We start from the raw sequence: 22780 nt of genomic DNA, 5'->3' as shown, positions 1-22780 counted from the left end.
TACATTTAAATGTACACAGGTTCTTTTACAAAAATATTCTTAATCTGTAATACTGTTTAAAATTATTTAGATGGTAAAAATCGCTTAACCCGAGTGCTGTTACATTAAGTAAAAGCAGTGTAACCTGTTGAAAAACAGTGTATATATAAAGCCCATTTCCAGTTAGTTAGAAAAATCAGTGCATCCAACCAAGAAGTGAGAAAGCAACACAGGGACCTAAAAGACCCAGTGAGGTTAACCTTCCCCTTGAGGTTTTCTTTAGTGCAATAAGGACCACACTTTCCACCAAAATAAGCACAGAAGTAGAAAATGGAGGTTTGTTTTTTTTTTTTTTTTATAAAAAACCCCAACCCTGAGAAAAGCAGCATTATAAAGAACAAAATGATCCTTCCCAACCATATTATACCAGAAGTTGGTATACGCAAGGATCCAATATGAATCAGTGTTTTTGTACACAAGACCCTGTGCTCATGTGGATAATAAGTCATCTCCATGATTAAAAATCAGGTTACAAAAAAACCTTACATAAAATCCTTAGGATTTGATACTAATTGAAGATAAAATACTTTCGAGTATTACGTTTATAAATTAATTAGAGGTTAAGGTACGATTTAAGGTAACATTGAAACAAAAACCCTATGTTACCCTAAATGACCTTTATAATATAGCTAACTTTCTGCTACCTGTTCAATATTTGTTTCCTTCATATTTAATTTCCCATCCAACATGCTGCTAAAAAAAACAAAAGCACAAAAAAATAATTTAAAAAAAGGTTTGTGTCTCTGAACTAAAATGCCTTTTTGACAGTGAACAGGTAAACCCAGATTTCTACCTTTGAGTATCACGACCCACATAAACACAGTACTGCGCGAAGGACAAGAACAACACAATACTATGCCAGAGAACAAATCCAGGATATCTCCCAAGTTAGACAAAAAACAGGCAAAAAAAACCCCAAGAAATGAAACCCCACACCCTCCCACCCACCCTCCCACCCCAGCTATGAGGGCAACGCACCCACACACACACACAGACACGCAGTTACTGTGTGCAACGATAGGAAGCGCCTACAGCAGCTTCCAGGAAAACTGCACTACTTCAAGCTAAACAGATAAAAGATACTATGTTTAAAAAAGTATAAAAAATTCAGCACCAAGTAAAAGGTTTTTTCTTATTCCAAGTAGCTAGATAATGTTAAGAAAAAATGAAGACCCTCAAGGTTATTCTGAAATAACCTACGGTTTTATAAAAAAAACCAAAACCTCTCATCTATATCCTTGCAATGGAAACCTAACATCAAAGAACTAAAACGCTCAGTCTGCTTGGCATTTTAATGGTGAGGACTTTTTTACAGAAATTTGGAAATCTGAAGTGAATCTTCAGATTTAAACTGAGGAATAAACTAGATATCTGAAGATACTTTACAGACGGGGTGCCAGTATTTACTCTTCTTTCTCGAAATCATATTGGAGATGTATGTGGGCCAAGAAAATATCCCTGTCTAAATTTATTCTCTACCACTACTTAGAGATAAACATTTGCATGGCAGCAGCTCCAGCTATGAAGATGCTACGGACCTGTCCTCCTCCTGCTTAGCAGCAACGACACCGAGCTTTTCCAACACTGCACACTGTTCCCTCATACAGTATATGTGTCACACCAGTTGCTAACATTGTGATGAACCAATGTGTTACATGACCAACTTGAATTACGTGTAAAACCAAAATATCCCAAACTTTTGAGAACAATATTACATGACAGACCTAATTTGTACTTCTAGAGCACAACGGAACAAACCTTAGAAACCCCATGCCTTGGTCTGACAGTGCACTGTATTTCCCCTCAAAAGTTGAAGGACAGAGATTTTTTTTTTTAAATAAAAAAAAAGTAGAACATTCTACAAAAATACCACAGATCATATGGCCAATCCAATCTTTTAGTCAAGGCAAAATATGATTAGTTATAAAGTGAATTCTCCAGTGCTACAAGATGAAAACAAAATAATTTGGAAAAAAAAAAAAGCTGGCTCCATATAATCACCTACTGGAGTTGCCTATTAAAATCATTATAAAACTATGCTAATAAAAACTGTGAACAAATAATACACAGATCAGGATATATGTATTGACTTACTAGCATCTTTATAAAAATTTGAAGATATACACAAAAACACATCAACATTTATGGAACTATATCCATTAAACTTAGATAAGACGACACAAAAAACTAACAAATAGCTAAGATGTGGTTGACTGTAAGCACTCTGAGTAACATTTTAATTTTAAAAGGTCAATATTTACATACTACATTAATTTTTTTTTTTTTTGCATTTTGCATTGTATTTTGAACGCATGATAAAGAAAGAACAAGATAATGGTTGCAACAGATCTTCCAAGAAACTTAAGATGCTCGGATTTAACTATGTGCTGAAAGAGAACATGGCAAGAACACGTCCGTCTAGCTTTACCTCTACTTCCTTTGGGTTTTTTTGGGAGGAGACAACAAATGGATCTAAAAGAGCTGTATCACCCAAACTGATCATTGCCAAGAGATTCACTTGTAAGTTAGGATTTGAGAACTAACAAAACACAAACATTTTAACAAATGACTCACCTAATTGCTACTTTTGCTACTGAGTTTTTTAAGATATTAGAGAGATATGGTAACGACACAGGGCGTGAGTATGTATGTATGTGTATAATAAAATGCATATAGACATACATACATATAGTATGTTTACATATAGTAAGATAGCCAGGTACTGCAATAATCAACTAAAATCACCACCAGCGATCTGCCCATACTCTGTCTATGCACAAGCAACAATCTACTGCAACCACCTTTAAAGAGGATGCATCTAGTCATTAAACAGGCATTGCTTACGTTGCCTCCTACATTTAAATAGATCTGAGGCAATTTCATGTCTTTATTCCAAAGCCACATATTTGTCTCAAAATTTTTTTTTTAAAAAACCCAACTGAATAAAAATTCTTAAAACTTAAGTTGGCTGAACCTCAGCCTCTTTGGGATGGATTCAAAACCCAAAGCAGGAGCGTTTCTACAAACTTCTTTGACTTTTGAATCAAACCCATATTCTTAGGCTCCAAGAAACCCTCTAACCCCAATAACGTTTGCTTCTGACAGGACAGCTGATCAACTGCAGATGTTCCTACTGCTGAACTCAGCTGCTGGCCTGTCTGGTGTTTGCCTCTAACCCAGATTTCCAGACACGCACTATTATCACTCCACTCCGAGATGTCTTCCCATCCTTCTCATTAAAGAGAAGCTGCTCCCTAACAGTGGGATGAATAACTGTTTAATGACTTGTTTTAAAGAGAAGCATTTCTTTCTTAAAAATAAAAATTATATAACCTGAGGCGGCAGCGTAGGGGTCCTAGTGCTCACAGTGTGAGGAATTAAACAGCACGGGACAGATCACCTCGCATTCGTCAGGGTCGGCTCCCACCAGGCACCTCCTACCTGCAGCTCATTCTCTGTCCTTGGCTTGGGTCTACCTAAAGCCCTAATAGCACTTTATGTATAGTAACTGTGCTGGATGTTAGTAAGTGTTATGCATAAATGAGGAACTACACAGATGGGGGTAAAACTCACTTCCATGCAGAAATTCTCATCATGTTACTGTGTCTCATCACTAAGTTGTAAATGGGCTTAGAGTATACTTTCAATTTTTTTCCCAGAGCGGTATTTCCAAAGTACCACATTATTCTGTATTATTTCAATGAGCAAAGAGTAGTTTTACCTAGAAGACTTCTGACAGTATTTATTATTCAATCATTATTTTTAGTAACTTTTTCATAATTGAAAATCTAGACCAAAACTGTAAGAAAGCCAATCAGGTCTTTGTGACTTGGTTACCATTAAATCTTAAAAAAAAATAATTAAAAAAAATCTATGGTACTATAAACTTGCTTAGTTCATCCTTCCATGCTCGTCATGCCTATTTTGGACCCCATTTGCAGCTGTTTCATTACATACCAATAGTGCTCTTCTGCGGTCACTCAGCTAACAAACCTGTAAGGTTTCTGTAAGTCCCCCCATTCAAACAGTAGGTGGAGTGCTTAAGAGTATTCCTAAAATAAAGGATGAAGCAAAAGCTCACAGTCTAAAAACTAAGGAAATGTTCATAAAAACTGGAATCCAATATAAAGATGACATTTTAATAAGTTTATTCAGAAGTAACTGAAAAAATTGTTCCTTTGGCAACACCATCTAGATGGTTCTAACCAAAAGGAAATATTACGGATTTTACTTTGAATAAAATATAAGCTCCTTAATATTTGCACGTAATTTTTGGGAACTGCCACGTTCACCAGCAGATTCACAATGTCCTTATAGTCCTGTATTTATCGGGAACACCACATCAAACCAAGTCCTTTCAGTTACGGGTTTCTTATGGTTCAGCATTAGTCACAAAATAAATCTCAAAGAAAAAAACCTAATCAAAATAAAGCATAAGGCAATCATGAAACGCTATCCCAAAAGAGCTATTAGGAATGCGCCACTCTTCCTGTGTAACATTTTTGAAGTGAGCCACCAAATATTTCTTTTTCCTTGTATCTGGCAACGTCATTTAAAACAACCTAGTTACAACTTGGAGTTCACTACCCCACAATGCTAATGAAGGGCAAAGATCCTTGTTTTTAAAAACCAAGGGAAAATACAGCAATGTTATTCCTACATAGGGTTTTATGGAATAAGTGGAGTTGGAAGGAGAAAATGGAAGTCTGTGTCGGAATAGAAAAATGCAAAGACAGACTTATTTACAAAGATCGAAACTACAATTTTTCCAGTGTCACCTCCAAAGCTCCTCAGCATACTGCTATTCAGTGAAGTAGACCACGTGTAAATCTACGCAAGAATACCTTCTGTGCTCTCATATATACAACATAACTAATGTGTTTTGTTTAGAAAAGTGAGTTTTCATTCAAATACCTCATACTGAAGATAAGAGCAACCATTATCAAATATTCTTTGCTATGAAGAAAGTTTTTAAATCTTTCGATGTAAACGTTCTCTCTCAAGTCACTGTGGTCACACAGTAGGGTCTTGAAGAACAGTGTCTACATGCATTGAAAGCATTTTGAAAAAAAATCTGTAGTTCCACGTGGTTACAACAGAACATGAACAAATCGAACAGAAATTCCACCTTTGCAGATCCTCTCAAGTTCAGCTCTTCTGGAGGACATCTTGCTGCTTTCTGTAGTTCAACATAGCAATTAAAGACTAAGCTGAAAGGTTTCACAACCCGATGGTTTGGCCACTGTGCCTCATGTAGCTCCACAGTACGCTTCTGTTAGTGTCAGGGTTTCTTTCAGCAGACATCACTCAACTATCAGTGCCACGTTTATGTGGGACAGATCTATCATGTGCCTGTTAAAAGTTAAAAGGAAATTTAAACCTGGTACTTAAACTGATTCTAGGGGTGGAGAAGAGACAAGGAGGTTCTAGGAAGGTCACTAATAAACAGATGCTTGATTGGATTAAGAGAAACATTGAGCAGAGGAGACCTATTTAATCTTTTGAAGGGAAGTAAGGAACCGAGGCAGCAGCAGCGCTTTATTATTTACCTGTGGAATTTCTGTTGAAATGCTAAAGCATGTGCTGGCTCCTTAAATTTTGCTATGGCTTTCCGTTGTTGAGGAAGCATCTGTAAACTCTGCAGAGACAAAAAGCCAAAACATATTTTTAATATTCACTTAAAGTTCCACTTAAAAAAACCCCTCATTTTGCACCAAACCAATTGAAATTTTGCCATATTTCTTTTCTCTGAAACGTTGTTTCTTTTCTCTTATTGGTGTCCAAGGAATGGAAAGAGACTTCTGAGACTGCAGTCAGGGACCCAGCTGAAGGTGTTTGAGCTGGTGCATTAAGTAACTATGCCAACTGGAAAACCCAGACCATCACTTGCTAAGCAAAGGCGACAGCTCTTCAATTCAATCCATACAGAGGAACCAAACCCTGCAGCCAAACTCCCACCAACTGAGTAAGAAACATTCAACTGGCCAGAGCTCAACTTCACACACAAGCACCTGGAGTCATTCACTTGATGTACATTAAAGCATCAGGGCTTTCCACAGGTTAAACAGGACAGAAACAGGAAAAAGAAGTGGTAGGTTTTGATCTCTAGACCGCATATCCTCTCATTGTTTTAACAAAAACAAGTGGCTAGCTTTTGACAGACACTGACCACCACACAACCCCGATGAGATGGCTTAGGTCACCGCTTCCAAGTCCTCCTGGTAATGGGAAACCATGCAACACACATCTACCCAGACAAGTCCATCTGATACGTGCTTCCCATACCATGAGCGCAGCACTTCACAATGCTGGAACTATCAAAAAAACCTTATGTAGTATTGAGGTCTCCAAAACTATAGCACACCTCAGCCAGGGCTTTGGACAACTCATGTCCTTGCTCCCTGCTGCAGCAGAAGTCCAGGCAATGCCAAGACGACCCCAGAGAGCAGTCCTGTGACCTTGGTAATGAGAAGTTAATCAGGCTTACTAAGGTTAAAGTTGATACTTTGACTTAGCACTTTAGTTACAGTAGCGTATTTTTCAAAAAGACACTTAGGAAATTCGAGAAGATGAAGTTTTACACATTAGGTAGGTACACAACCAACAATCAATGAGAACATGCAACAAGTATTCAGCGTCACAGAATATTCAGGATGGAAATACTACGATTCTGTCATCCCACTGCCTATCAACACAGGCCACAGAGATTTCACAGTAACTACGTTAAAACAGATCTTCCAAAGGCTTCAACTGTAGTTTTAATGATTCCAGTATCTTACAGCAAGTTTTGGATGTTTAATGGCCCATGCTACAGCACAGTCAAGAGAGAATTGTTCTGATTCAGCTTCCAGTTTCCAACTGTTCTAATGGCTTTGGATGCAGAATTAAAGAATTACTAACGTTCTTCTTTTCTGTGCATAAGTTTCTACATAAAGCCAATGCAGTTTTGTACTGGGCTTTATAGATGTTTATATATATACACACACATATATGTATATATGTAGGAACCTTAAAACTTTTCTAGATTTCATTATAACCTCCTGATGGATCAGTAACATAATCCTCTGCTCCTACATCTCGCCTGGAACTCAGCAGCACCCCCCACTTTTGGATGATTCCAGCACTCTGATGGTCAGTCTCCAGGATTTTAAACTTCACCTGTAAAAACTCTGTATCATCATCTGGACTATTAAAAAAGTATCACATATCTGTAGACAAGAAACTATTCCCTGGGAAACCACATACAACCCCACTCGTTGATACATTAAGGGTGACATACTTTGAGATCTCTCAGTGAAAGCATTTTTAATCCAACTAATGTGTTCCCTGTTCATTCAATCTAATACAGCATTTTAAGCAAGGTATCAAATGCCTAGATGAAATTTGCTATTAAAATTGCCTACTTACATCTTTTTTGAACAGGTAAGACTCACATTGATAAGATGCTTATTTAACAAGAGCCATGGCACCCAATAGTCATACTTCTTTGTATCTAAGGCTGACAATTCAGCTCTAGGCTCTTTCTGTAACTTCTCTAACTGTGATCTTGAAGTAATTAATTTTGGAAGTAGCTACCTTGCACCTTTTTGTAAGTGACAGGAAACTTCCCTCTCAGGGAAAATCACAGAAGTTTAATATTTCCTTCACTCCTGTGATTTCAAAGTGAAAGCTGTGGAAAAGCTAGAGGATCCAGCAAACCTGATAAGCATCAGTGGGTTAATTTGCACTGTATAGTTTTTGGAAAGCTGCTACGATGGAAAGGTTTAGCTAAGACACTGTAATTTCTTAGTTTCTGAGCTGGTAGGAATGGGATTTAGCTTTAAAGTAAGAAAACACTTGGCAGATGATTTTTGTTTTTTTTCATCAGAAAGCTCTTGACAAGGTTACGCACATTTTACCAACGAGAATACAATCACGCTGCAGAAAGCGCCAATGAAAGACCCTGGACAAAGCTCAGTTCTCCTGGAGGTTATCTGTTAGAGTGGGTGAAGGAGGTGCTGAAGTGTGTGTTCTCCTCCTTCAGTGATGTCACTTTATTATGATTTATAGAACTATATCTAATACACATTCTCTTGACACCACTTTTCTGCCTAGAAAAGAACTAAGGACTAAGTCCTATCACTAAGGTCTAAGTTTTGAAGACTAAGAATTAATCACAGCCATTAAACAAGATTTAGAAACAAGAGACTTGTAAGAGTTGAAAAAAACCCATCTGAATTGCAATTAAAAAAAAAAGAAAAGTAAATCTGTTCCTTTCAAAGAACTTGACACTTCTGAGAAAAACCTCTTTGAATCACTGAAAGGCCAAGTATTTCGGAGAACAGTTGGACAAGAGGAGCTGGAAAAGAACCCAGGGATGCATTCCCTCAGCTATACCCTGCATGTCCTGCTGTCACCTGCTTCTCTCCCTTCTCCTGAACCATCTCCAGCCCTCCTGCTGGCCACTGATCCTCACAACAACGTCATGTCTCACTCAAATATCACAGGAGATTCTCCCAATGCTTTATGCTCCAGACCCCTGTTGTGATCAGTTGAAGAGAAGTTGCATTTAGTGACTTTTTCTACAAGAAAATTAAGCTATTACTGCATTAATATTCTTGAGATGCACAAAAGCAAAATGTGATTTTGCAGTTTATACACCCATAATGACAAATTATTAAGCTGCTCAGTAATTAGCATATAAAAAATTGACTCAAGGAAGACATTCTGGTATAGTGCAGACTTATTAGTGAAAGTAGGCAAGGTATCTAAATATTATTATAGACAACTTATTTATACTTTCATGTGAATTAATTAAGTTTATTGACTGACTCATTTGGGTATTATGGCACAGCCTGTTCTTATGCTGTATTATTGCCTTATTTTCCAAAGCAAAAAAAAAAAAAATCAAAACACTAAATATATTTTATTTTTAATACTCAATTGCTTTGGCAATATGGCATCAATTCTTGGGTAAGTCTATTGAAAAGCATCTTTATCAGATTTAATTTCACTTGTCAATACACACAACTGTGGAAACAAAAAGCCAGTCTGATCCATCTGATCTTTTGCTGAACTGCTTAAACACTACCCATTACATAGCCCAGGGGTAAGGCAGTAACTTTTAGCATCAGAGTCTTCTCAGGTACTGCAGTTACACACCTGCCTATGCTTTAACAGGAGAGCAAATTAAGGACTGCAAAACAAAAGGATAAACTAATACCACACAAACAATACTTCTCCAGTTGGAAACTGTCTGAAAAATTTTAATTCAAACTGTTTTAATACAAATTCTCAGCCTCCACTGCACTGAAACTATGGTAGTGAAAATGATGCAAAATCACTTCATGTTTGTTTAGGTATATTAGGTATAAACACCTTATTCAGGTATAAAAAAAAAGTTCTGGTTTGTTTTAACAAGAAAAAAGACAATTACTAAGGTAAGTTACTTAAACGATATGACCACCGTGGCCTGAAATACCACCATAACTATCTTTGCTGACAAAGATTTTTAATACCTCAACATAAATTTTTTTCTACATTGTGTTTTCAAACAAATCCTCATCTATCATGACTTGCAAATATCAACATTATTCATCCTGCTAACAAAGATCTCTTGAAACTTTATGTTCTGATTTTGGGACAATATCTACTTACTTGCATTACTATTTAAACCCTGAGTTTTATGCTTAACAACATTTGCTGTCAGGCACAGAACAAGTAGGTACAGTTTTGCCAGAGTGTGTAGGTCCTGAGCTGCTGCTATCCCACCCTGAGCAGACAGGTTATCAGCTGGGCATACAACTAGTGCTCCACTTCAGTGGAAACCTGAAGTAAAATAACTGCATACTCATCCTACTGGATTATTTCTGTCTCCTTGAATTTGGGATGACACGCTGTTTAGAGCTGATCCTGCATTTAGATGATGTTAACAGCAATAGTCTGAAGAAAACGCATTTTTTTGTGTAACCTGTGGAATTTTCTTGGCTCAAAATGTTGTTCAAGGCATTATCTTAAATATTTACTTCAACAGCTTCTGCTTTTGTTGATTCCAGATATACATGCTAGGAAAATACATATAAAATTAATTAATTTTGCATATCTTAATCATGCTCCCTTGCTAATTTAAACACACTTAGATTTTTTCACCTTTTTTGAATAATTTGGCAGCCATTTTTTTCAGTGATAACACTCAGTATTTCTAGCATCCATAACATTCTCAGATAGTTTGAGTGCTCGCACATTCACTACTTGAAATAACCTCCTAGAAAACCGTTATTTTTAATCATGCTCTTTCACCGATCAGACTATCCACTGTATTGGCCATTACTTGTAAAGAATCCTCTAATAAGTTTGCAAAATTATTGGTACCACTGACTAATGTATTTCAATAATGTAAAAACCCATACCTGTGCAAGCATTCATCTTTCACTTTTAAAGTAAACCTGAAGTGCTGCATTAGCTATTGCAGAGCTTGCACAAAAACAGATGCTTACCTATAATGTTTTCAGTATTATTTTTGTTTCCCCACAATATATTTAACTTGTATTTCCAGCACAATACTGTACATCAGGATAGATTTAAACTTTAGTGATATCTTTTCATATTGCCTAACTACTGGAGAAGATGTTATAACAAGTTAAACAAAAGTTTCACTGAACAAAAGCTCTTCTTGCATGATTCTCTATGTAACTAATCTAATATTTGTACATTTTTATCTACTGACTTTGTTTACTTTTGAAGTTAATGACATTTATTTGAAATTACTACATGTTCAGAGATGAGGGTTTATTTTACTTAATATCTAATATCGTGAAGAGAAACTACATGATTTTAAAGGAAGCAGTTAAGTCTTATTTTTGGACTACCAACCTCAACGGCTGCTAAAACTTCTATGTGAAGCATGACATTACAGATGTCTCTCCTACAAATCACCATACAAGAAGCCTTGAAGCAAGAGCTAACTATAACAGCAAGAGGCTGGGAAGATCACCACCAAAGTAAGGTGAGAAAAAAATACAGAACTGAGAGGAAAAAAAATTTTTAAAAAAATCAATCCTCAGTGTGTGACAGGTAGTAGGAAGCACAACAATTTTTAATCCTGAAGAAAATATTTCTGCTTGACAATGGTTCACGTGGGCAAGATTTACAAAATTCTAGTTTGCTCAGAAAAGGTTTTGTCCATCATTTGAACCAACAAAGCCAAACGGACCTACAGGAAGTCTCTGCAAAAATACCAGTCCTTCCTGAGAAGTACTAGCCCTCCTGCAACACCACATTTCTACAAATACCACAAGGATTGTTATTGGGGACCATGCCAGTGACCTGTTCCAAGTTCAAGTCCTTAACAGCTAGTCCTATGGCTGATAGGCGAGTGTCACAACACAAATGTCTTGCATCCTATTGGGGGTAAGTTGTTTTTGTTCCTTAAGAAATCTAGATGACTTCTGGTTTGTACTCTAAGGCTTGAGTAATGTCCTACTAAATGCATAACTATTTGTTAAAGACAGACATGTTCAAATCTCTATTAAATACTTCTTTCAGTAATGTTCAGATACAGTGAGCACCACAGACTAATGGCATTTTGTGATGGCTTGACTCCGGCTGAATGCCGGGTGCCCACCAAAGCCACTCTATCACTCGCCCTCTTCAGCTGGACAGGGGAGAGAAAATATAACAAAAGGCTCATGGGTCGAGATAAGGACAGGGAGACATCACTCACCAATTACTGTCATGGGCAAAACAGACTCAACTCAGGGAAATTAATTTATTGCCAATCAAATCAGAGTACGATAACGAGGAATAACACCAGATCTTAAAAACACCTTCCCCCCACCCCTTCCTTCTTCCCAGGCACAGCTTCACTCTTGAATTCCCTACCTACTCCCCTGCCCCCAGCAGCTCAGGGGGACGGGGAATGGGGGTTGTGGTCAGTTCATCACACCTTGTCTCTGCTGCTCCTTCCTCCTCAGAGGCAGGACTCCTCACTCGTCCCCTGCTCCAGTGTGGGGCGTCTCCCATGGGAGACAGTTCTCCATGAACTTCTCCAACGTGGGTCCTTCCCACGGGCTGCAGTCCTTCAAGCACAGACTGCTCCAGTGTGGGTCCCCCGCGGGGTCACAAGTCCTGCCAGAAAACCTGCTCCAGCGTGGGCTCCTCTCTCCATGGGTCCACAGGTCCTGCCAGGAGCCTGCTCCAGCGCGGGCTTCCCACGGCGCCACAGCCTCCTTCGGGCACCCACCTGCTCCGGCGTGGGGTCCTGCATGGGCTGCAGGTGGAGATCTGCTCCCCCGTGGAGCTCCCTGGGCTGCAGGGGGACAGCCTGCCTCACCATGGTCTTCCCCACGGGCTGCAGGGGAATCTCTGCTCCGGCGCCTGGAGCACCTCTCCTCCTCCTCCTTCTTCACTGACCTTGGGGTCTGCAGGGTTGGTTCTCTCGCATCTTCTCACTCCTCTCTCTGGCTACTGCCACAGCAACTTTTTTTCCTTCTTAAATCTGTTATCCCAGAGGCACTGCCACTATCGCTGATGGGCTCGACCTTGGCCAGTGGCGGGTCCATCTCGGAGCCGGCTGGCCTTGGCTCTGTCGGATGTAGGGGAAGCTTCTAGCAGCTTCTCACAGAAGCCACCGCTGTAGCCCCCTCCGCTACCAAAACTTTGCCATGTAAACGCAATACATGTTTCTGAAAAAGTAATTCAGTGTGTTGGTTTTAGACCTAAGGTAGTATCATAAAGAAGCTAAAAGCATCAGACAGGCCTTCACATAGTACTAATGACAGCTGTTCTCTCATTTTCAAAGAATGTGTAACACTAAAGGAATCCTTAGTCTTATGACCTCTGTTATAATGACAAAAATAAGAGTCTATCTTTCCCAAAGTATCATACCTCATTAGGAATTTGATCTGAATTTAGTACTATTCCATAACATACTGATTTTGAAAGGCCAGTCGGGGGAGGCAGAGAACAACCGGCCACGCAGCACTGCCTCTGGAGACGGGCTGGTTCTACCGAGCATTTAACAGGAGGACACTCAGACTTCCCCCACAGGAGATTTCCCTGTTGCCACACTGTGCTCCACTAGAATCTCCTTCTATCATGAATCCCTAAACTGAAACAACCACAATCCTCCCAAACGTCACAGCTCTGAGAAAACAACTTCATTCACATCTTCTTTTTAAGTTGACCTAGTCAGACACTCACCAGAGGATGAAAAACCCTTCCCGGATCCACTCAGGTGTAAAGGATTGACAATACATACAAAAATTTCCAAGGGATTTCAAATGACTGGCGACTTTACAGATTCGGGTGTACAGATCTACCGTAAAGCACCTTCCGAGACCAACCTGAGATCAGAGGTATTCTAGGCATGTTCCCATCTGACTCTGGAGAACAGAGATTACGTTCTGACATATTCCCAGCATTAAAAATAAAAAACTGGTTTGGGTTGAGGAGGAATATTTTGTATGGAAAGGATTTAGGCAGCACAGAGCTCATACGGATCTTGATTATCTCCTTTTTCTGCTTCCTAAGGCACTGCCACAGGAAAATGCAGATCTTGTGTTGAATGGAAAATGCAACAAAACCAATACTTCATCATCGCTCATGCTTTTGATTGAGAGTTTGCCTACAAACCGTTTAACAACATACTATTTAATTCAACAACTTAAAAAAAAAGTAATCAGCAGCTGTAGCTTTTTCTGCAACTGAACTATTACCAGTGACTAAAGCATGAATATCATAAAAGGACCATGCCCTCTGCAGACATTTCTTTAGGCTTGCAGACCTACAGTGCCCTCAAACTTCTCCTTTACACATGTTCTCTAATTAAATCTATGCTTGTACAATATCAGTGAAAATAATATTGAAATAGCCTATATGATATTAGCAGCACAATAAGCTAAACTTCACTGCAAAACAAAGAACCTTGAGACAAACAGCAGGACATCCATGAGTAGGAAGAAAAGAGATGGCTCGCAGAAAGCAAACATCTTTGACACCAAAACTGTCAGAGGTTACACAGAGAAGAAGAAGTTAAAAGGGAGATAACAGAGCACTGGGAGATGGAAACCAAGCAGGTAGGAGTGAGACTGGAGCAAGCACTCATTTCAATTATAGGAGACACATGGGAAATAAAAGTTTCCTCCTTTACTTAATTTCTTTCACTGAAGTAAATGGACTACCTAATAGACCGCACATTCAGTTCATCGGTGAGTTTGGGATTAGGAGTGGCAGTCCATACGAAGCTGCTAAAAAAGGGTGTCTGCAAAAAAAGTATAAACTCTCCTAACCAACATCATCTCCAAGTGTGTGATCCAACCTGCTCTGCAACAAGTCGAACAGCAGCACAGCAGGCACTTTCTGAAAGAAAGATGGGATTCTGTTTATTCTTCCCTCCCATCAATAAATGCAGACACATTTTTATTATCCTTGCAGCCTCCTGACACCTGAAGCATCTTTGCTGGAAGCAACATTTCCTAGCCACTACCAACAGGCATAGAGGCTGGGACAGAATGTATTTATTATCCTCAGCTGTTGCAACTGATCTCTTCCACCTCCTGTCCCTCCTTCCTGCTTTTCTGCCACCTTTGACTTCCTACTATCCGCCTTTAAAAACACTCAGCTTTCCATCTCCTTATGCAAGACGAGATGAGAAGAAAGGATCTTCTGTCACCGAGATGGGCATCTGTAGCTCTCACACCACTGTACAGCAGGGCCAAACCGGGCAGGCTCATGACGAAGCTGCTCTTCTCTTCCCCCTGCCCCACGGCCGGAGCAGGACTGCCCATGTTTTCTCCCACAGCTTCTGCAACAGCCGAAGACGTTTTTACAGGCAGGAAGACCACACAGGTCACCACGCCAGCCCTACACGCCGCATGCGCCATGGCACACAGAGAACCGTGCTGCTCATCTGCAGGAGCACCCACGTTCTGGGTGCGCTCCTCCACGTGCGCCTGTCATTTCCACCAATACGTCTTTAAACTAAAGACAAATTCAGCAATTTTGAATACAGTGTCCGTGCGGAGAGCTGCCTTTACCCTAACTGAGCACTAGGTAGCACTGTCACTCTAAAAAAAGTGAAGAGAAGCACATCAACATGGCAACTGTTTTTCCCCTTCTGGGACCAGAAAAGAAATTACTACCTTATCAGAGTAAAACTCGTATTTCTACAACTACTCAAAATACACCTACAATCGCACCATTCTCATCACCTCTGATATAAAACACTGGCGTTTGAGTATTTCTTTTTCCTTTTTTTTTTTTTAACATCAGAATTTATGATCTTAAATCTTCACAAAGCAATACTGAGATCCTGCACTGATGTTTTATGTTTGCAACCATTTGATGTAAGAAAATATGATTACAGATAATTACAGAACACCACCACAGAACAATCACTCAGTACTCAAATTATCTGGAGATCTAGCAAATGATCCCCTCTACTTGCCACCATACAAAAAAAAAAAAATAATCTGAAGGTGGCAATGACTAGCTGAACACAAGCATCTTTAGACAGCAAAAACATTAAACGTAGATTCAAGAGTATCAAAGAAATGTGCTGGGTTTTTCATGACCTTTGCAACTTATTAGTAATCTACTTTAGCAAGTTGTTCTGGATGGATGTGTATTGAATGTCACTGCTCCAGCACAGTCCCCAGGAGACTCTATTTTGGTGGTGTGCTCAGAAATCTTCTGTACTTTCCAACACTTTTGAATGCATAATTTTATTTATAGCATGTAATTATTTTAGATTCAGCACTCAGATTTTACTGCAGGTATATTATTTGTACCTGAAAGCTTATCCTCTCCAGAAAGAGTCTGACAGCAAACTATGTTGAAAGGAAGCACTTCTCCTGCTAATTTAATCATGTTTGAGTTGTAAAATACAGCTATGACTGAGGGGCTGTTCCTGGAGCCCCAAAGATTTTCTTCTATTCAGTAGCTTGAGAATCTTAATGGTATTTTTTTCTCCTATGTTAATAAAAGAGCAGCTTTAATGAAGCAAGGATGAGAATTAAAGAGTCTTCAGTGATTAGGCAATAGAGGGTATTTCAAAGCTGATATATGGGAAAAGATAATTTTCTCCATTTCTAGGGTATGGAAGGGAAAAAATGATGAATTTCCAACTTCAACTGTAAAAGTCTCCTTCATCTTCTCTTATGCATGCCCAGCTATTCCCAAACCCTGATTCACAGAACCACCACCTCAATGCAAGCTGATGGCAAAGCTAGGAGCACTGAACGTCATAAATTGAGGGGAGTTGTCAACTTCCCTTCCTAAAATACGAATCCAACCCTATTGTAACCAGAAAAACAAAGTGATTTCTTCCTCGTCATTCACTCAATTTAGAAATTATAGACTTTTTCCATAAATACATTAAAACTTCTCTTATGCCAGCAAAGATCCTCTTCCTGAGAAAACACATGCAGGATAAGCACACTGCAACAAAATCAGGAGCCAAACTATATATTTGAAAATAGGAGCTGGTGTGGGATCAACTGCTCTACAGATGCACCACTATTGGAAGGTGCAGGATAAGCAGAGGTCCTGTACCAGGTGGCACGAGTGTTCATGATTTATTCTTTGTCAAAAAACAGAGAGATCTGGGAGCTATGCCTCAGTACAGCCATTCCCATGCTCATGTCTTGACTGCAGCAGAAATTGATACACAAGAGGCAATATTCAAATTTATGAGCTGCATTTGCACGCTGCTTTGAAGCAAGATGCTTACTTACCATTCGAGGCATATGTCCTACCGTTGGGGAATCTTTACCTTTAACCAGGGCTTTGGGTGTTGGATAATTGGCACACGTCATTTCAAGCACTATCCAGGCAGGAAGATAAATCCTTAAGTTCTGATTCAGATTTGAAATTTTTTTTACAATTGCAAAAAGTAAGCATGAGTTTGACACACACATTTCCCTTCCAAGACAAGTAAAAAATCAAGAAACCAGTAGCTCAGAGTTCAGTTCATTAAGGAAAGTTTTGCTGAATAGTCAACAGCTAAACACAGGATAGTCTACATCTTAAAGATGGAGTCAGCTACAACTGACTCACCTTTCCTTCCTCTTACTATCTCTTGAACGCCATCTGAAGCAGCTAAAAACCTGGGTGTCTAGCTTAATTTCCAAAAAAGCAGCTAGAATTTCTCACCTTGCTGTTTTGTCACAATAACCATCTCCCCAAATCCCTCCTATTTCAGTTCATCAAGCTGCAACACTTCATCTTAAGAAGATCAGAGTTCTGTAGTACCAGAGATCTCTTCGCTCTGGTCATGGCCATGACCCGTCCTTGCCTCTCTCACATACTGTCCTCACACATGAAACCCCGCCAGAGTCTGCACGGCAAGAAGCCCTTCCGTTCACTACTCTGCTCTATTCGGTGGCTCACTTCTGCACAATTTCATTGCAAGTCACTTATATGAAATGCATTTTAAAGGACGAATGAGGAAGTAACCGAGTATCCCTTCACTATCAGAGACTCCTGACCATTGCCAGTTGCAGGGGATTTTGTACAGCACTGAGCACAAACACTAGTAAAAACATTAATTTACATCCACAAGAAAATCCACTCATGCACTTCAGGATATTGACCTCCGAAAATCTAGCACCATCTGTATAAAACTGATTGCTGTGAACAGGGACAAAACATTTTGTTTTCAGTTCTTCTAAGACAAGGCACCTAAAATTGCTGCTGCCTCTCCCTCATTTGGTGTGTTAACACTTCTGTGGTACCACTTCTCATGGTACCATAAAAAGACCCCCCAACCCCCAAAAGCTAAATATTGCATACGGTGGCACCAGTCTCATATTCTTCCTACAAAAGGATCACTTCTCCCCTGCACATCTCACTATCCACGCTTGTGAAACATCATTCAGTCTCAAACAAGCCAGGAAATTTTTGCCTTTTACAAGTCAGACTTGAAATTCAAGTGCAGAATTAGCACAAAAGCCTTCTGCATCATTCACTAAATTCAAGCATCTCTTTCAAGTACTACTTCTATCTCTCTGATAAGGTGAAAATAGATGATGATTTAGAAACCATAATTTCCAAAGGTACAGCTGATGCTGCTGCAAGAATACAAGTTCTGCAGGGCACAGGTATGTATCAAAACCCACTAGAAAACTAGTAGTTGGGTTTTTTCCTATAAGTGCATCCTTCTAAATTGGTCTGTGACATTGAATTGATACACCAGAGTTTGGAGTCTGCTATGAAACAGCAAGTCCTGAATAAATCTTTTAGCACATTTGCAATAACTTCTCTCAATTGTGAGTATTTTCTAGCAGGGTTTCTATTAATCTCCTTCTAATATTCTCATGCAAGATTTAGCAAGTAAACACTGAATAAACGTGCTTTGGAACTGCGTGAATAACTTCCTAGAGTACTACAGAACATGAAAGGACAAAGTATTTTGTGAGAGTATTTTTGCTTTCACAAACAAATTAAACGTCTCTGAATTGACAACATAAATAATTCAGCATTATTCCCTTTACTAAATTGGGAAGAAGTCAGGCAGAGTGTACATCTTTAACAGTGCACTGTGTTTAGCCACAGAGAGCTGATCCCACTAATAGAGAAATCTCATACAATAGCTCCAATTCATGCATTGCATTTGTCCGAAAAAGCTGATCCTGTCAAAAGGAGCACTCAAAACTGAAAAAAATCAGGGAAAAAAAATTGTCCTCATCTGTATGTTTCATTATTCATTGACTGATATTTTCAAATGTAATAACAATAAGTCAGAGAGGGCCTCCTAAGCCCTTCAGTGCTTTGAAAACCTCCTGTTTTCCTAAAGTCAGTTTAACCGATACATCAGTTCCAGGAGGCAGTTTACACAGCTTCACAGTAGATATACCAGTGTGTGTGTATAACCTTGCTCACAGGCCCCTCCTAAAGAGAACCTTCAAAAAAAAAAAAAAAAAAAAGGATAAATAAAATCCTTCAAAGAAGACCGTGTTTTCATCTGAAAAAGTAGATGGTGCTACATGGTACAAAATCTCCACTGGGCAGCAGTCATTAAGTGCTCTTACCCCAGGACTGCAGTGACAGTAAAAGGTAAATATCAAAAAAAAGGGTAGGTGTGAGTCAACAATAAGAAAAGGACGGCAACCAAAAATACATTTGCTTTGATATGAGCATTTGGCTTTAACAACCTCACAGAGTGGACAGGCTTGTATTGTCTAAGAAAATAACAGAGAGAGCACAGGAACTCCAAAATGAAGGAGACTCTTTTACAGCAGGAATGTGATTGTTAGCAAAATCCTACCGTACCTCCCATGCCGCAATATCATCACGTGCTTGTCTTTGCTACCAGGTGTAGCATGTGTGGGTGGGGGTGCCTTCAAACATAAATTACCAATAAACACACATTGTATTTAGTGTCAGGGAATTAATTGAGCTTTCCGGAATGAAAGCCTTTTGGCACAAAAATGATAAACCGAGGTTGACCTACCTGAATGGGTCCCACTGACATCAGCAGGTTTTTCAGTTGGACATCAGTAGTTGATGAAGAAAGCCCTTCAACTGACACAATACAGGGCTGAGGTTTGCACTCCACCACTCGCAGGTTCTGTTTATTTGGCATCAAGCGTCCTCGGCCCATCTGGCCTGCTACTCCTCTGCCTCTGCCGTGCATAATGACCTGCCAACAACAAAAGTAACAGTATTTTGATTTACTTACCTAGTGCTTCTGCTCACTGCATCTGACAGACGATATAAAAGTTGGCCATTTACCTAAAAGACTTGATTAAAGTATGCACTGATTTAAAACAGCTTGTTGCTGTTTGCTGATTTGAAAGGCCACATTAACATATTCATCCACTGCTTATACAAACCTCTTCTAGAAGGATAGCAAGTTATATATTGAGTTATATATATTGCATTGAGGCTAAAAGCCTCAGCTTTAGCACAGATCGATCAAGCAGTGCAGGGTCTCAGACCAAAATATATAACCTAGTTTTCAATTCTGATCACATTAGCAGCAGGTGTTCAGCTCCCATATTTTGAGTCTGGCCAAAAAAACCAACCAGTGATTCCTCTCCATTTCCTCTTCTCAACCCACAGGTAAATTTAACGTACCCACAAGACCAGCAAACTGCTTCAAGCACCTCCAGTCTGTGTTGCTACCAACTCTTGGTCTGGTACCAGGATGGAGTACTTGCATATGCTAAATAACTTTAACACAACTTTTTTCAAAGTTCCTTTCCCCCAAATCCTGTAGGATCTGGCATAACAGTATCCTCTTGAGCAGGAAATGTGTGGATTTAATTCTTGTAAATTAAAGGTTGAGCAGTTGGAGAGAGGAAAAATAACAATGAAACAGAGTAACAAACATTACACAGAGTTAACACTTAACATTGAGTTAACACTCAACATGGTTTCTTGATTCCTACTTGGAAAGCCTATGGAGGGTAACAACTCTTCACATCTCTCCGTATCAGCAAGGAAACTTTATCTTTGCAGGAAGATTATGGCCAACAGTTCAAAACCAAGAACTAACTTAAAAGCCAAAATACCAGCTATTTTCAGAGAGTGTGCCAGTTTGCAAATGCAGAGAAGGCACATGCCACTGCCACCTGAACAGTCTCCCTGCCTCCTCCCAGTGTGTGATCAGTGCAAAAATCAAGTTACAAGATCACTAACTGTTTTGAGTGATACCAACTTTGAGGATTGACCAAAGAGCATCCTGAAACAGTCGCTGTATGCTCCTACATATGTAGGAAACAGCCAGAATAAAAGCTTAAGCACAACTTCAGAAAAACTCTTGGTTTTAAAGCCAGAAAGCACATTGGATACTATCTCCTACGGTAGCTATCTCGGGACGCAAGCATTTCCCCAGGGAGTACTGTGCTGGCCAGAAAGTCAGCAGACGAAACAACCTGCAGGCATCTCCAGTCTGTGCTGGGTACAAACAGGTCTCTCTAGATTAAAAGCTTTGTATGCAATTATGCATCTCCTGGGTCATGCAGCCCTGCGCTAGCAATTGGCAAACAGAATGCTAGTTATTAATAGAGCAACACAGCTAGACAGTAAAACTTCTAGCAGCAATACGCATCTAAAAATCACCTTTTTAGGTTGATGGATTCCCTGGATGTTTTTGACTCCTTGAGGAGCTGGTGAATGGATCTGTGCCTGCTGTTGGTGCTGCTGCTGTTGCATTCCCTTTGTCAATGTGACCTTCCGCACTGGCTGCTGTTTCGGCTCCAGGGGTTGTTGAGGCCGCTGGGGCTGGCCCTCTGGGTGAAAAAAGCCAGCATCCTCTCCCCCCTGCTGAAATCAACAACACAACAGGCGGCTCAATGTCCAGGCACTGCAAACCCTCGCCCTGAGCAGCCTCCTGCCACATCTAGCTCGCTCAGTGCACAGAGAACACCCAGCGGTTTGCCCGCTAAAGCGAACCGGCGGCTGTGGCAGGCGTGTGCAAGGGCTCAGCTTGGAAATTGTGCTTCAGCCTAAAATAAATCCACGGCATCTGAAGAACAGTTCACTTTGTTCAGACTTTATTATAATCACAATGTTCAATAATGTCTTTTCATATACAAAGAAGCAAGGTGTTTTCACTTCTCTTTCCAAATCTTTCTTCCTTCCAGGGGTACATGTGAACTAGTGTGTGTTATTTTTTTATTACTTTTTTTTTTTTTTTTTTTTAAAGAGAGACATACACATTGCAGGAGAAGGAGCAAAGAACTGTGAAGGCTACAACAACCAGGCAAATACTCTGCTCATCTTTAAAACTCCAACTTCTCTTTAGTTAAAAACTGGTATTTGTTTTGAAGCATGTACTTATTCTGCCAACTTCTATACCAGCAGCCTTTTAAGCAGTCTCCTTCCTCAAACACTGTCCATACTTGGAACAGTTCTTCCCCAAGGGTTTTGTTTGTTTGTTTTTTTTTATTAAGCTCTTATTATATATATTTATAATCACAAGCACAACACAACACCACCTCAGTGCCTCTCTCATCCAATGTATCTCTTTGCACTATATCTCGCAGTGCAATCAAGCACAGTAAAAGCATAAGCTGAAAGCACTAAGACAGAAATTATTCCCTTCCACTGCCTCTACTCAAGCAGTTCAGGTTCTTTTACAAACAGACGAGTGGTTCTTGAATTTGTGTCCTGCTGTCCAGATCAGATCAATCACTGAAAAACATTCCGTGGAGCAAGAGACAGCAAAGCCCAATAAAAGATCAAGTACTTTTGCATCTATAAAGTGCATCATATTATTACATGGTTTCAACAGCAATATATATACCTTGACTGGACTCCAACTTTAGAACTCAAATACTAGTGAACATTATATCTGCAGGGGGAAGGCTTCATCCAAGTCCCTAACCAACCTCAGGTAACCCTGCAAAAGCCCTCAAATAGAAGGCATATCTAAAGGGAGGCGGGGGGGGAGGGGAAACATCTTTATTTACATAGGGCTTTTTTTTTTCCCCCCCTTTCCTTAAGTATTCAGAAATCAAAACTCATTTTGCATCTGTAACATATGTCACGAACCAGAGGGTTTCATACTAACTGGCACATTTTTTGCAGATAAGGAGACAAAATACAAGGCTGCAGAAGGAATAGGTTCATGGTCCAAGACCAAGACTGTCTTGATTGAGAATATAAATCATTACCTCTCTACCAGGATTAAACGAAAAATAAAGAAACACCTACTGCGGATTGGTTACTAAGTCTCTTCGCTACCATTTGAAGAAAAATAGTCTGGTACAGGTGATATGTAGGATAGTCTCATGTTTGCAAGTTCACGATTCACACT

General features: G+C 39.6%; 1 protein-coding gene across 4 annotated transcripts in view; it reads right to left on the bottom strand.

Moving 5' to 3' along the window:
* Window positions 1-2245: 2245 nt before the first annotated feature.
* RBM33 (RNA binding motif protein 33) overlaps window positions 2246-22780 on the bottom strand; it is a 105947-nt gene continuing 85412 nt past the window's right edge. For 2 of the 4 annotated variants that reach the window (XM_075045345.1, XM_075045364.1), the window contains exons 16-19: window positions 21082-21285; window positions 19469-19657; window positions 5589-5677; window positions 2246-5391 (exon numbers count right to left, since the gene is read on the bottom strand). In XM_075045345.1, the coding sequence (XP_074901446.1) occupies window positions 5343-5391; window positions 5589-5677; window positions 19469-19657; window positions 21082-21285 (531 nt within the window). In that variant the 3' untranslated portion in view covers window positions 2246-5342. The remainder of the gene's footprint in view (window positions 5392-5588; window positions 5678-19468; window positions 19658-21081; window positions 21286-22780) is intronic. The other 2 variants (XM_075045354.1, XM_075045373.1) reach the window with 2 other exon arrangements.

Source organism: Buteo buteo, chromosome 2 (assembly GCF_964188355.1).
Source record: "Buteo buteo chromosome 2, bButBut1.hap1.1, whole genome shotgun sequence".
Classification (NCBI taxonomy): Eukaryota; Metazoa; Chordata; class Aves; order Accipitriformes; family Accipitridae; genus Buteo; species Buteo buteo.
The sequence above is the reverse complement of the archived record's forward strand: the minus strand, read 5'-3'. Positions and strand labels throughout refer to the sequence as shown.